The 16,915-nt window shown below is 38.1% G+C and overlaps 1 protein-coding gene across 4 annotated transcripts in view; it reads right to left on the bottom strand.

Moving 5' to 3' along the window:
* The window catches only part of col16a1 (collagen, type XVI, alpha 1), a 113,826-nt gene extending 97,674 nt beyond the window's left edge, over nt 1-16,152 (bottom strand). For all 4 annotated transcript variants that reach the window (XM_051663565.1, XM_051663567.1, XM_051663566.1 and 1 more), the window contains exons 1-2: nt 16,005-16,152; nt 10,956-11,049 (exon numbers count right to left, since the gene is read on the bottom strand). In XM_051663565.1, coding sequence (XP_051519525.1) covers nt 10,956-11,031 — 76 coding nt within the window. In that variant the 5' untranslated portion in view covers nt 11,032-11,049; nt 16,005-16,152. The remainder of the gene's footprint in view (nt 1-10,955; nt 11,050-16,004) is intronic.
* Between the last annotated feature and the right edge of the window lie 763 nt (nt 16,153-16,915).

The raw sequence follows: 16,915 nt of genomic DNA, 5'->3' as shown, positions 1-16,915 counted from the left end.
AATAGGACCTAGACAGTGCAATTACCAGAGAAGAACCTCAGATTTACATTGCACTTGACCCAGCCCATTAGCACTTTGTGCACGTGATTCCGCCAATACACATGCACCTACAATTAGCACATGCTTGCACAAAAATATCAAAACTTCATGGCAATGCCCACTGACTTTGCCTATTTGACGTCTCGCTGCCTGCGCTTTAGGCATAGTGCTCTTAAAATAGGGCACATAATCACCTAAAGACAGGTGAACACTGACCAATTTTATCAGTACTTTACATTTGTTGCTAGTCAGATTGTACAGGCTTTGCTTAAAATCAAGGCAGACGTACGAAAACAACAGTCATTTATCTCAGACTGTATGAATATACAGTACATCTTAGTATTTTGGTCATGAATGACATCGTTGAGTAGGCAATGACATTCTGACATTTTATTGACACACAAAATTGAATAGGTGCACAAACCTAAGCAAGATCTTGTGATAATGTTGGCAATGTTTACCTTGGAAAATAAAAAAAGAATGTTGCGTCCAAGTTATTAATGTATGCGAAAGATCTGAATATCGCAAAAACATTTTGTGAATAAAGCAGCCTTTCCATCCCATGTGTTCAAGACAACAAAATCATCACTTTTGGGGAAATTAGCACACAATACAAATGAAAATGGAAGCCACTGTGATCTTTTATTAAATATAAAAAATTACTTGTGGTTTAGAGCGTGCAGACAAAATGCACTCACAAACCTCATGTTTGCAAGCATTTTGGGAGTGAAAGTGTGTCATGCAGTTCTGAGAGGTAATTGAAGGCAATCATCTTGAAGACAGGCTTTGTGTTCAGCAATTCAGTATAACTAGAGCAAAATTTCAGATACTACGCAATAAAACTGATGATATTCTCTGAGCCAAATACGGATTCACATGGCTTATCGAGGCAGTCGCATTACTTTTTTCTGTTGTGCATCTGTATTGTTATATAAATTCTATAGGAATATACTCAGTGAATGTGTTTCTATTGAAGTTTATGTGCATGTGTCTCAAGCTAGCATATATGTTTTTATGTGCATTTTGGAGATTTTGATTTTGGTGCTTCCATCCAGCATTTTTTTATGCAATATCCCAAAAATTCACATAAAAATATGTAAATGGAAACCCAGTAATCGTGTGAAATAGGGAGTTTGTGGACTGCTCATTCTTCAGAGCGAACTCTATGTAATTTGAATAATATGATCATAACGTTAAGTGACTGGCGACACTGGAGTACAGTCACACTGCATGAATGCCACCCAAAAGTTTCTGACACTGTCAGAAGTTTGTTGGAGGCTAAGATTCATTGCAAAGGTAATAAATAGGCCACCGGTAAGCTTGTCACACTATGCAATCAGAGACTGACAACTTTGCTCTACAAGGAGAGAAATCTGTTAAGGTTTCCGGATTTTGCCAGACAGCAAAGCTATACAATGTGCACTGGACTTAACTTCAGACATAGGATAAGGCACTGAAAATTACATTGCATTCTTCTGTGTGAAGCAGCATGTCAGAGCGTCTGAGACAAGAGTTTTTAATCATCACACTTTGATTGGTTCAAAGACACGTACATCAATCAACGTACATAAGCATGTTAGCGCAGTGCAGCGAAACTGTCACTTAGATGTTTCAGAGATCAGATGGGAATGAAAAACTTTAGCAATAACAGAGTAGCAGCTCCGAGCCGCCTCATTGAGGTGCTAGTGGTGAAGACAAGCAGGTGACGGGTATTCCAACTCATATTCATTCCCTGTCAAGTTGCAAAGGGCTCATTTTAACACCTGAATCTCTCTACTAGAGTTGGGGTACTCGAGTTCATACTCTGACTCAAGTCCGAGTCACAAGTCCAATTTTAATGGACTTGGACTTTTCACAGACTCGGATGCATTTTTACTCGAACTCAAGCCTTTGGGACTCTGGATTTTTTTCCGAGTCCAGCTGAAACCATGGCATTTGATTTGTGATGCAATTAACAAAATAAATAAATAAAAATAATGAAACAGAAATAAATGGACACACTGTCTGCATGCAGTTGCACCCCCTGATGTCATAGACGTACCAAGAGTTTGTTTCACCATGTTGAGCAAACACACGTGCAGAGTGGCACACTCAGTCAACCAATATGCTTGAATGTTACTACGGAGACTGCTGTATAACATCGATTACTGAGTTGGTTTGCATGACGAACACACAAAGACAGGTATGTAGCCAATGTACTAGAAACTACAAGGCAGTTTCACACGGCACGGGACCTGAAAACTGGTAAAATCTCATGCACCGTTTGTACAGCCAAGACGGTGCTCGCATCGCGGTTTAGTCGTGGTTAAGAACTTCATTAAGTCAAGTCACCCACATCATGTCTCTCACAGTTTACTAAAACAACATATAAAAATAAAAATTCAGACAAATATTATTAATATTGTATATTAAGTCTTTTTAGGCATAATGTATCCACACATGTAGGCATCTGTAGTCTCTTGTGGTCCACGCAGTGTTGTCAACTTAAACTGGTCCTTGATGAATTAGCGGTAACTTTTTAAATAGTCGGGAAATTTTTTTTTATTGCTAAAGCAGACTGCAACTGTGAAAAACAGATAAACAGCATCTATTTATTAATTTTCTATTTTAAAAGCATTGACGAGCTGCTTAAAATATGTTTTTTTTACAGTTTTTTCCACAATAAAATGCACAATGAAATATGAAGTTAGCAGTGAAAATTTTTGTTTATAATTTAATTATATATTGGGTGACCAGACGTCCTGATTTATTACACAGGACAGTCCCGGTTTTGGTAGGGTCACTGATTTTTTCTTCTTAAATTAAATCTCCACATTGTCCTTCTCGCTGTTGTCTCTGATATCATTTGCAGAGAAGAAAATCAATTTTGTTGCATCGCACATTGATTTGACGATACATACATTCTAGTCTTCAGCAAATCAGCTGAAATATATCTGGTTACCATGGCAATGATGTAATGCCCTTAGCACTCGCGCTCTATGTCGTCCTGTCAGTCGTGTAACATCTCAGCGAGTGCTAATTACTACTGTGTTGACTCACTATTTTCCCAAACCAGTTGGCAGATAGAGACAAAAAAGAAATCTCAGTATATATTATTGCTTAGATAGGGATAATTTTAGATAAAACTAAACTAAATTGAAAGGACAAATTGAAAATGAAGTAGAAATAAAAAACAAAATTCAAATTCAAAACAATAATAACTCTGGTTTTAATGACTAACGCATCTTTCACTTTCTTTATTCTATGTTTGAGTGGAGGGGAAAATTTGAATTCAGATTCATGAACAGATTAATTCAGACTCGACTCGGACTCGGCCTGTCATGGACTCGGTCTTGAGTCTGACTCGGCCCCTTTTGGAATCAGACTCGACTAGGACTCGATTGTTTAAAGACTCGGACTCAACTCGGACTCGACTAAGGTGGACTCAAACCCAACACTACTCTCTACAGCTAACTCAGCACCCACAGGTTTCAGTTTGCATTGTTCTCGAATTTTCACTTTTTGAAATCAGACTAAATCGCTTTTCTTCTCAGTTCTACATAGCACCCTGCTTTCACATGGCAAAAAAGTTGGGAATAAGATGCAGAGATGTCAGGGAGGAGATCGGAAAGCTGGAGGCGGCTCTCGCTCCTGAGGAATGATGGAAAGGAGGAGAAGATGTGTTTTTAAACGCATGGAGAACAGACACGTCATCAAGCGCTGCAGACAGACAGTTCTAACAGTTTGTAGTACAGTGAAGATGAATATCTTCGGGGTTTAGAGCAGTTTTATACATTCACATTCAGTATCCTCTTAATTTAAAGATATGTTGTTTCAGCAAGGGGAATACCAATCTGTAAAATTACATGCACTTTAAAAAAAAAAAAAAAAAATCAGTCAGACTAAAACAATAATTTGTCTTTTTTTTTAAATGTCATGTAAAACTTTAGTCTAACTGAAATTGTACCAGTCCGATTTTTGCAAAGTTGGACTAACAGACCTAGATAATGTGGTTGCAGCTTAGCTTTGTCCATATAACTTGTAACTTGGCAGATCAATGTTTATCTTGTGTAAATTATTCGGAGGATGCATTAACCTAAATAGTTCTACTATTTTACACATTTAAAAAACATTGACAGATGATTCCAAAGGATCTCTGTCATTTTTGAAAGATAAAATATGAAAAAAAAAATTATTAGCCATCTTTTCTGTAGCTATAACAGCATAAACGTACTGAATATAGCTGTGTTCAGATAGGCAGAAAAAAACTGATTTCTTATGGCGTATACAATTCAAATCCATTCCGTATTTTGTGGTCAACAAAAATAAATAAATAATATAAAAAAATAATAGTAAAAAACTCCACATGAAATCATCCATATCTGGTTTGAAATTGATGTTTTAGAATGAATCGAAAGATAACGTTTCAAATAGTTTTTTTTTTTTTTTTTTCGTCATTTGGGACGTGACATCAGAGACTATTAAGCCCAAGACAGAGCACTTGTATTAAAATCAGTAGGAGCAATTGGGAGACTCTGGATTCCCCTTTTTCACAGATTGTGATGACAGGTTTCTGTCATATTAAGCAGCGTAAATCTACCACACGTTTTTTCTTATTTGAATCTTTTTCTTATTTATTGTACATTTACTTTGTATTATATTACCCTGGAATTAGTAAAAAAAAAACAAAAAAAACAAGTTACTACAGATGTGGTGAGACAGTGACAGTATTTGCCATCTTCTCTCTTCTGACCGTTGTAATCCATTGCTCTCATTTTTTTTTTTTTTTTTTTTTTTTTTGAAAAGTTGTGGAAATGTAATAGTGGCACTTTTATTTTGATGTTGGAGCAAATGGGTAAACAAAAAATGTATTTACCATAGTCTCCCATTCACTCCCATTCACCGTTATCGAAGTTTACCCTGCAATCGTGTACTTCCGCATTCCAAAACCAGGAGGTGTGAAAAAGGTCCATATGGCACATGTAGAACAGGTAGTCATGCCTTACAAGAGAAAAAGAGCCAATCACATTTAAGATTCAGACATCGCCTGCCAGTCAACTCAAAGAATGCGCATGCTCAATAGCTGGACCAGCCTGAAAAATAGTGATGTTTTAGTGTGATCTGAGCTAATGAAACACAATTTATTATACCATTTTTGTCATATTTTACTGCTGATTAAAAGTATGTAATATTGTCCGGAGCTGTGTTTGAATAGACCGAATGTTACTCACTCTTTCCTCATGTAGCGAACCACAGTATGTAATATTAACTTCAGTATGTACACTGTTAAAAATTCCAACATGGTTGGACTGTTTCCTCCCCTCTCTGACAGCTACTCTCTGTTGTTAAATTTGAAAGTCTCTGACACATACATCATAAATACACCAATCGATGTAGACACACCAGATATTGACTACACTATCTGAACAAATGGATCAGATTTCATCACTTGCAAAATGTGGACAGTCAGTCTTAAAGATCAGATTTGAAAACCGAACCGGATAAGCAAAAGACTATAGAACACTTTTGAAGTCCTTCACCTTCCCAAAAACAAATATGATGTTTTAATGGTTTTTAGTGTCAGTGTGCTAAAGGGAAAGAGCCATCACCTCACTTGGATACAGTCAAAATGTCTCCTCATTAACATTATCTTGAAAGCACATAAATGTGAAATATTGCTCAGTGTCTTTGCCTACCCTTGCTCTGAATCACTCTGTAAGCCTCTGCTCCATTTATCCCTGATTGCATATTGTTTATTATGTATTTTTGGGTCTTGGAATTGGCCTGGAGAAACTCATTATGGAGAAAGTCAATTGGGGCTTAACACAGTGGGGGGTGCGAATAGAAGTCTCACAGATCTGTAATCAGCCCAAGAAAACACAGGACCATGGTAATTGGAAGTGGTTTAAGATCTAGGAATAGGTTAGTTTGCTCACACAGTCATGACATCACTTCTGATCATCATTTTACATGGTTGCAATGATGAAAAGTTGAAAATACTTTTAATAGTAAAAAGCTCAATAAAGATGGAACAGATACTGGAATTTCAGAAGTATAAAAGAGCAAAAAGTCATACTTTCACTGTTACCTTTAATACAGACTACACTCTATTAGATTAAAAGTGTCAGACAAGGCTGGTTCTTTATCGACTATTCAGCAGGATGTCTGAAAAACATAGCCTTTAACATAGGTAGTTAATGAAATTTTCGATGCAATATGTTTGGCATAAGAACTAAATGTGTTTTATATAGTAACACTTTAGTACTGTAGCAGTATGGCTAATGCAATTATGTCAAATATGCATTATAGCACATTCACAAAAAAAAAAAAAAAAACAGCAGGTGTGGACATTCACTTCAGGATATTTCTCACTCATGCCCCTTAACCTCATAGAAACCCAGCATGAGAAGAACTTAACAAGTGAAAATGGAAAAGCAACACAGACGAGGTGTATAAGGTGGTGACTCATTGAGAGCAAGTCCTGACAAAGGTTACACTGAACTATATGAACAAGTGGAGCTCTTCTCTGCCCATTAGATCCAATACGAAGGTCTAAAACATATAAACAAACATTCTAATCTCCTCAACAATATCAGACTAACAAGAATGTTGTTGTACTAAATATCAGTAGGTAATCAGAGCCATATGATATTCAGTACAACAGCATGATTGTAATGTTGCTTACAGTATATAGCCTACAACAGAACTATAAACAAGAAATTAACTATCAATAAGAAATTAACTATTTCTACCTATTAGAAACACACATCGCCTGTCAAACAACTCGAGAACGAGCATGTACATTAGCTATACAAGCTGGGAAAATTAATTTTTTAGCACAATATCAGGTAAAGAAAAACGATTTACGATTCCAGTATTGTCAAATTTTATTGCTGATCTGAAATACGTTATTTGATTGTAATATTGGCCAACCGTTTTTTTCGGCCTTTCCCCATTCAAGTAGATTGGAGGCTCAGAAATGTCAAATCTCCTATTAGGTTCTGCACTGTCATGACTGGAAATAGCCTCCTGAGAGTGTTCCAAAGATGGCTGACAGTGGACTGACTTGCTAGAAAGACGTTGGTGTCTAATTCAACGACTCAGTCTCGAGAAATTCTTATAAAACATCGAAATCAGATTACAGTTACATTTTATAAAAATTGGAATTACTGTCAGGATAACAATTTTTAATTTGACAATTTTTTTATTTTTATTTTCCTGACATAAAGTGATACAGGCAGCTGTTTATTTAGAGTGAGAGATGATTTAGATGCACATTGTCTTCGAGTTCTGTCTCATGGCTCACTTGAGTCAGGAGCGCCTCTTACTTTCGCATGCACAAATAACACCTGTCACTTTGTTATGGAGGCAAATAGCTGCTTCATCGCAATGGCCACGGAAGAACATGCATTATTTTCTTGGAAATTTCGACATCATTCGCTCTTTAAAAGATAAAAGCGAAACAACATTTAAGTTCAGTGGAATTTATGCCTTCCAGCTGTGAAGATGCTCTCATTATCCAAGGACCTGAGAATTTGAAGGTAATAAGAGCCACACAGAAATCACATTAGCTAGGTTAGCTAAAATGAGTTAATATTAAATGTGTTAAAATGAGTTAGCCTTAGTGCTCAAAAAAATCTGTGCAGGGGCGGGTTTACGATTTCTGAGGCCCAAAGCAGCCGACCAAACCGGGGCCCCATTTCGAAAATTTTTGCTTAAAGAATTACATAAAATTTATTTTAAATCATAATTTTAAATTCATCCTATCAACCACTGTAATCACAGCCACACCTGAGTCTGCTCCATGCCATGTCACGCCTTGGCCTTCTCCATGCCATGTCACAGCCACGTCTGAGTCTGCTCCATGCCATGTCACACCTCAGCCTGCTCCATGCCATGTCACAGCAATGCCTCAACCTGCTCCATGCCATGTCACAGCAACTCCTCAGCCTGCTCCATGCCATGTCACAGCAACACCTGAGCCTGTCACAATAACGCCTCCATCTGCTTCATGCCATGTTACAGCGAACCTCAGTCTGCTCCATGCCATGTCACAGCCAAGCTTCAGTCTGCTCCATGCCATGTCTCAGCCAAGCCCCAGACTGCTCCATGCCATGTCACAAGCAAGCCTTTGCTCCACTGTCCTGGCCCGCCTCTGCTCCACGGTCCCGGCCGGCCTCTGCTCCATGGTCCTGGCCCGCCTCTGCTCCATGGTCCAGGCCCGCCTCTGCTCCACGGTCCAGACGTGCCTCTGCGCCACGGTCCAGCACTCACGCCTGCCAAGACCAACGATTCAGCATCCACGCCTACCATGGCCAAGTCAGGATCCTGCAGTACCATGTTACCATGTCATGCCATGTAACCACGTCAAGTCGCCATGGTCCCCCCCCCCCCCCAGCTCCCTCTTGAACTCTGTGTTTTTTGTTTTGGGGTATGTCATGGTTTTATGTGTTTTGTTCTTGTTTTCATGTCTTTTATTTTAAAGTTTAGTTCCTGTTCCTGTTCAGGTCATGTGGTTTCATGTCATGTGATTTCCTGTTTCCACATGTGTTCCTGGTCATGTGATATCATGTTCCCCTCCATGTTCATGTGTCTTGTTTTCATTGGTTCATTGTCTTGTTATCTCATAATCAGTTCTAGTTTGTCATTGTTTTTAGTTTATTAGTCTTGTTATCTTGTTTATAGTTCTGTATGTTTATTGGTTGTCTTGTTACCCTTGTCCATGTATTTATACCCTCATGTTTGCCATTGTTCAGTGTCAGGTATTGTTTGTGTAATGTTGTGTTATTGTTTATGCACAAGTTCATAGTCTAGACATGTTAAGTCAAGTCAAGTTCATGTTTATGTTTTGTTCAAGTCAAGTTTAGTCAAGTTCATGTTTTTGTTTTTGTTCACGTTTGGAGTTATGGTTTTTTGGATATCACGTTTGTAAATAAAACTGCACTTTGGTTCATCACACATCATCATCTTCATCGTCTTTGTCATTGCCAGCGACAGCATTACATTTGATTACTGAAGAGATTACTTTGCATTTTAATGTCATTTGTCTCATTTAATATTTAGTCCTTTCAGATGGAAAACATTCATACATTGTGGCGGGGTGAGCAAGAGACAGACACAGTGGGTGTGGCGTCAAGCCTCGGAGAGGCATTTATTGGAAATAATAATAAAAATAATAAGTTCATAAAAGGGGTAATAAAGTGTCCAAGGGGGAATAGTGTTCATAATAAAGGGGGAATCTGGCATCTTCGCGGTGAGACGGGGCTCCGTGAAGTGCAGGGTAGTGTCCATAGAATGGCCCAGGCATGAGCTGGGTCCGTTGGCCACTCACGCTCCCCTCCAGGGTCCACAGCACGAGGGGCGGCAGTGTCCTTGGCGGCCTGTCTTCCCAGGCCTGCGGCAGGTGTGGGGGGGGTTAGGCGGCCCGGCATCTAGCCCGTTGGCGGCGACGTGAGCTATTCATTAATGCATCTGCGGGTCCGAGGAACGGGTCCTGTAGCGCTTCCAACTCTGAACCCTCCCAGCTCTGGTCCTGGGCATGCGAGGATGCCAGTGTGTGCACACATGGCGATTTGAAGCCAGCTCCCCGAGAAGAGGTGCGCTCTGCGTTTTAAAGACTGCGGTAATGAAGCATTATTCACATCAGGTGCGCTTCATTCACCGCTGTCAGAATGAGGCTTATTAATTATGCACCTCTTCTCGCTCTCCTGCCCAACTCCCGTCATGAGCCTGGCTGAAGGGCAGCCCTAAGAGGCGGGGTGATGATGAAGAGCTGGAGGGGCGGATCAATCCGCCACAACATATAAATGACGTGATCCAAAGTGCATTTGAACAGCGGTGAAACATTTTCTTATGATGTGTTACATTCATACAAACAGAGTAAGTTTGAAGTAAGTTAGGAGCAGATGAAATAGAAATAAACCTTGTGTAAATTGTCAGCTTTACCCTAAGCTAAAATGCTATTTCTAGCCATTTTTCATGCTCATGTTTATTTTATCAAGAAAATTCACTTTTTTTCTAGTAAGACCTATAATTATAATTTTCTTTATTTAACACACATTATACATTTGCACATATACAGTGAAAATCTTCTTTTTCACATATCCCAGCTAAGATGGGGTCAGAGTGCAGGGTCAGCCATGATACAGCACCCCTGGAGCAGATAGGATAGGGTCAAGGGCCATGCTCAAGGGCCCAACAGTGGCATCTTGGTGGTACTGGGGCTTGAACCCCCGACCTTCTGATCAGTAACCCAGAGCCTTAACTGGTGAGCTACCACTGCCCAGCTCTTTGATATTAGTGCAAAAGTCATGTTCTTTTTATGATACATTTTCTTTTTCTGTAGCAGACAGAGATCTCACCTGATTTTTATACAAATTCTGAGTTGTTCTACATTAACAGCTAATTTTCTGTTTTCTCGGTAGGGTGCAGTATACATTTCTTTTCCTTAGATATAATAACAGCTACAACAGTACTCATAATATTACTCAAACATGTTCTCTTTGCATTCAAGGCATACTTTAAAGTTTTAGAGATCATATTGATTTGATATTGACTTTATTTACATATGTGCCCTTGTGGTAATCCAAAAGTAATGAAAAGTAAGACGATTACATTACTTTCTAATTTCTGCAATTGGATTACGTTACTGATTACATGTATTGTTAAGTAATCAGTAATCTGTAACAGATTACGCTAAAAAAGTAACCCTCCCAACCCTGTTCACAGTATATAGTACATGTTATAAAAAAGAGCCACAGTACCAAAAATGTATGCAGTACAATATCATCATTTTCAGCAAATGTAGGTAAATGAACCAGATGACAATGTGCTTAGCACAGTTTTAAACATACACAATTAAACAAACAGTATCTGAACTGCTAGGACTGGCCTATGACAAACTCATTTTTAGAGTTGGAAAGTAGGCAGGCCCTTACCTTGAGCTAATGCCAGTCGACCCCCATAACCCAACCAGATGGTCAGAAGAACCAGAGAGGAGCAGATGACCCTCATGACTCCCTCCTTCAGCTCCTAACCATGATAACAAAGAACAAGTGAACAGGTGAGGAAAAACTACTTAAGCATACCAAGACAAATGTAAATGTAAATAATCAGGTAATATTGTTATAAGCTCATGCTCAAGGGTGTGCTTTATTTTTCATGTTTAATACCATACGTCTGCAATAAAACAGCATAAGAATAATTACTGGAAAATGTAAGAAAGCATGTGGCAGCAGTCATAATCAATACAATAGTTAAAGGCCAGATTAATAATGGTGGCTATTAGGGTGGATGGGTGCATTTTAGAGAATAAATTTGGCTAATGATCCATAGAATTTCTAATAAAGCTTTATAACCCATGACGTTTGATGATTATAATTAGTGTCTATCTGTCTGCAATGTTATCTATGACTCTCACACACAGAAGTACACACTTCTAATGTAAATTTTGGTTCCTCACAATAACATAGGACAGAAACAAAACAACTATTTATTAAAATGTACAGTATGTTAAAAATACTCATGTCTTTATTTTAATTTCTCCTTGTCACAAATGGGATGCCCTGATATATGTATGGTCTGATTTTTAAAATAATTCAAATTCAGATTGCTTCGCTAATGAATCATTCAGACCACTTTATGTTCAGGTTAATAAATTATTTGTAAATAACTGATTCAAAAGATTAATTTGCTCAGAAATAAAACAACACTATGGGTTATGAGCAATATTTAAGAGCAAATATTTTAGAGCAGAGCGTAAGCAGAACAATTGATGCACTACTAAAATTTCCATGACTTTCCCAGGCCTGACAAACACAATTAAAAAATTCCCTAACTTCCTAAGTCAAATAGACTTACAAGGCAAGCGTATTTCTGATGTCAAGCGTCCACAGAATTAACACTAGCTCACTTCCCTGTTTACAGGAATGCTGCATGCTTAAAGAGACCCTCGCTCTTTCACCGGCATTCTCAACGTGAATCTGTCAGAGTGATGTATTAGTCAGATACCCTGAGGGGCAAGGTCTTCTCCTCTGCCTTTTATGGCTTTCTTGTAAATTTCAGCCCATCAGTGATGTTTGTGCACACCTAATCTACATCCTCCAACTGAGGTCACAGGACCTGTAGGAGCTTCAGCAGTTAAGACACTGAAAGTGAAGGTGTCAAACAAAATAACACTACCCCAGAGTGTGCACTATCACCTCCTCTGCTGAAGATGAGAATAGCTCTACAGGGTTCTCACACTGTTTAAACAAAGAATTTCCATGACATTTCCAGTTGTTTATAATCACAGGACGTTATAGAAATCGTTGAACAAGGATTTCTTGGGCAAATTTCCATTTGTATATCAGGTACTAATCTTTTGAATTACTAGATTCAAATTTGATTTTCAATACAAGAAGTCATATTGAGTGTATTTACATGCAACTTATTACAGTTTATTAAAAAAAAAAAAAAAAAAACGTAAGACACCCTGGGTTTAGATGAGATTCAAAATCATCGCTTTATACTTTGCTTTTGATGTCAACACACTTGTGCACTTGCACACATTAGATTAGGTGGTAAAAATACTGCAAATGCCTCGGCACACTCACAGAGAAATACTTCTTCGCTCAGAGCCAAAAACTATTTCGAAACAAATGAGCAACAGCATACTGTTTGAGAACATTCAGATACAGGCCACACTGCTGGGGAGGCGTTTAGAGATACATTTAAATATGAGGATGCTCAAGACTACATGTAAAACATCAATTAATATGACATTAAATGTGTTATCAATGACTCTGTGCTTCATTCATGAGTAGATTTTACACAGGATCAGTAATAGAAGCTGTTTTAACTACTCGATGATGATGTAAAATGATATGTATGCAGTAGATAATGTGTAATTTGTAATGTTTACATTCCTACACTGAGTATGCTTAATAAGCGACAATATGTAAGGTCATGTAAACTGCTTAAACATTTATTTATTTTTTTCCCGGGTTAAGGTCATTCCGGGGCCTGCGTTCTTAGTGACTGGTAATGTTTTGATGTGAAACACAGAGAATAAGAAAAGAAAATGATTTCAAATCTCATTTAGACACGTTTTTCCCGCGTTGTCAGATTTTTTGAATGAGATGATTTTTTGGTAGTTGTCAGCATATTGGTGTGCATGTAAACACACTCAGTTTATCCAATAAGCCATTTTGTGTGTGTTGCGAGCACTCACAAATAGTCATTTCTTGGCAATGAAAATCTTTAAAGTTGAGCAGAACTACACAAATTTATATTCACTTTAGAAATGCATTTTTTATATTTTCCATGACTTTTCCAGGCCTGGAAATTACTATTTAAATTACCTGATATTTCCAGATACAGTACGACCCCAGCTCTACTTTCTGAGCCAACGCCACCTTTCATTGGCTGTCCGCACATCTGATTGTATCATTCAGATTCTGTTATTTACTGCCTCACTTCTAACAGCAAATTCAACATTGTTCTTGTAAACAAGACAACATCCTTTTCAGGTGAGAGAAGAGGAGATAGCCCATTACCTGTATTCAAAGCCTTTGGGCAATTTCTCATTACCATTCGCTTCCATGCACAGAAAAATGAATTGAAATTAAAGCTTGTGCTTGTTTTGTTCACTTTCACTTTGTTTGCTGTGCAGAGAAAGAGTAAGCAGCTGGACCGCACAGATAAAGGAAAGAGTCTCTCTCATATTCTGCCTTGGCTCAATGCCCAGCAATCTGAAGAGAATGTCTACAGTCGAAATGACAAAAGCACTAGTTAGGCAATCAAGGATGTGGGTTACAAACACATCAAGGCCACAATTCATAGCATTACAATGAAAGATTGATAGTTACAAAACAATAATTCAGCACCATCTAAGAGAATGGCTAAAAGAAACAATGTGTATTTTAATAAACAAGCACTTTAATTAGCCATTGTTAAAGTGTTTACAGTTTGTTCTGCGGACTGCTGACAGGAAGGAGGTTGTCAAAAAGACGCACAGAGTGTTGTTTTCATGTCAGATCCTGGAAGCTCAGGGAGGGAAGGGGTGTTATGTTAAACTCTCTCTCTCTCTCTCTCTCTCTCTCTCTCTCTCTCTCTCTTTAGCACAGTGCAAACAAACAACAAATCCTATCACAGTATTTTCTACTCTTATTTTACACATTGTTTTTTGTGCTGGTAGCCAGGTTATAAACACAGCAAAGAATTACTATTCTGGGGATGAAACAAACAATTTTTTTTTTACAATTTCAGTGATGTGTAAGCCTAAAGATTAGATATCACATATTCAAATAGGCAGAGTTTGCATGCACCTGTAAAAAAAAAAGGGCAAATTGTGAATAAAGTTGACGAATAACTTTCAAAATAGTTTTTTTATCAACATCAAGATTTTAGGTTAAAACTTAAGTGAATGTATAAGGGAAAGTGTATTTTAGCTGCGTTGACTGGTAAACATCTCTTTTGTTTTGTTTTTTTTTTCACTTTTTTTTTTTTTTACAGTGGCTTCACTTTATTTTAAAAGGTCCTTCAATTATTAGGCCATAAAAGCTCTATGCATAATTAGCAAATGCAGTTTAAATTTTTTTTGATAGACTATAGCATGTCATGTTTATAAACTATCCATTTACAGAAATCTTCAGAAATGCATAATGATGCACATCATTGGGATGGAGTTGCAGAATCTCCTTGAAGAGGAGAAAAGAGAGAGCATTTGGTTACACAAACTAGAGAGACAGATCAAACAAGAATAGAGAGCAATCCACAGAGATTTATAATCAGGTCTGTGGCATTTGTAATCATGTCTGCGGCACTGTTTAACCTTCAATTACAGCTGTTTTGCAATCATTCTTCTCCAAAGGAGCATTTATCAGAATTTTTTTACTGCAGTGTCTTTGAGGCACATCTCTGCACTCAAGGCAGAGAGAAACTGGAACTGTTTTCATTTGAGTTTGGTTTATATAACTAAACCTAATTCTGGGGGAAAGGAATAGTCTGTGAGATATGTAGAAACCATCTCTTCATCTTTTTTTCTACCGCTGCATTAGTAGCAGGTGGTGGTTTCATTAGACAGAGCATAATTTGTATTTATTTTTTCCATTGCCTCTTTGACTCCCATGGGCTACTTAAAAAATTCCTGCATTTATATTAGGCAAAGAGTGTGCTGAAAACGGTCGAGAAAAAGATTATGAACTAACAAAGGTCTGCAGTGCATGCATCAAATTTAAACCACCTTGCAAGAAGGTTACATGCATGCATCTCGCTGTCCTTCAGACTACACTTTGAAAAGCTGCATCGAAACTGGCAACCAATATTTACAATGAATACATAAATAAAATAAAAATTATTAAAGAAAAGATGTGATTGCATTGCTGCACACTGCAGTTGCTGCCATAATACGTAGCCTCCTCCTAATACAGAAAGGAGTAGAGGGATATGGTGATATTCCAAACGTAACTGTGACATGATCTCCCTGGGCGCGTGCGAGGACAGACGTCTCTGAACTGAACGGTCTATGCGCACGCGCCACTGTACCACTGGAGGGCAACTATTTGGGCAACAAGTAATAAAGTTTTTTCCACAAACCATAGTGGGAAAAATTCGAAAGAGGGAAGTACTTGGATTACTTGCATGTGGGACCAGAGAGCATAGACCACTGTTCAAATAATTCTATTTATTCCAAGTAGACTAATTTGCGGTTATAAAAATAATTCCAGTGAATAAGTGCATCATTGTGTGCAAATGATTGATGAATAGCACATTCAAATAATTAAACAAAAGAAATCGGCTGCATTCTTACACACGTTATACTATAGAATAAGCAATTTTCCTCCTATTAAAACATTTAATGACAGTAGTAAAAGGTCATATGGAATCTGAATTCCCTATTTCAATAATTACTTTTAGCTCTAGACAGCTATTTCTCGGTTGTTGTTTTTTTCAGGGATGCATGCCGAGTTTTCCAGTGGGATAGATACATAAAAACACAAATTTACCTTCTGCAATCCTTAATCCAATAAACTATGGCAACATTAATCCACAGAAAAATGTTCTTGATGTTATCCAGTGTGCTGAAAGAACTTCCAAGAGTCCTCTCTTACGTGGATAAAGTTTTTGCCTCTGAGTTCTCCTTCTCTAACTCCTCTCTCCCCTCCCCTCACAGTTGTATTAATAAACTTTCCCCTCTCTGTTGTTCCTGGTTGGGAGAATCTCCAGGATAAGGAGTGATGACATCATCATTTGCTCCAGCTGCTTGTAGAAAACACTCCACAGGCTTTTTCTTTTCTCGCTGCTTACTACCACAAGTCCAGCTTTGTTTGATTCCTGATTTTTAACTGTGATTGCATGGTTATAGAACTTATCTGTGGTCATAATGGTAAGACTGTGTTGTGGGTAAGATGGGTCTTAAAACTCTGCAATGGATTTCTAGCAGCAAAACAATACAAATAGTAGCCTACAATATATTTATTGACATACTCCCAAGCAGGGGCGTAACTAGAGGGAGGGTAGAGTGGGCAGCCACTCTAGAGCCCGGGGTGAGAGGGGGCCTCAACGGTCAACCATAAGAAATCATAAAAACGACAGCAGCCCGAGAGGTGATGAAAAACGACCAAGGATCCCCAAGGAGGGGGCCAGACAGTTTCTTTGCACTGGGGCCTGCAAGATCCAAGTTAAGCCACTGCTCTCAAGGTTTTGATGGTAACCATAAACTGTCTGTTTTCAGTAATGTATTTTGTTCTGTGGGACTTTAATTGGAGGCAACATATGAATTGAATTATCATTTCCTGTATCTATAATTCTATTAAATAATAGAGCAGACAGAACTCTGCCATGGTGACAATAGTTTCCACCAAAAAATAAAAAAATAAAAAAAAATAAAACACTTTTCCCAAAAAGAATAGGAAAG

Source organism: Myxocyprinus asiaticus, chromosome 30 (genome assembly GCF_019703515.2).
Source record: "Myxocyprinus asiaticus isolate MX2 ecotype Aquarium Trade chromosome 30, UBuf_Myxa_2, whole genome shotgun sequence".
Taxonomy (NCBI): Eukaryota; Metazoa; Chordata; class Actinopteri; order Cypriniformes; family Catostomidae; genus Myxocyprinus; species Myxocyprinus asiaticus.
This window is presented reverse-complemented; position numbering and strand designations above follow the sequence as displayed.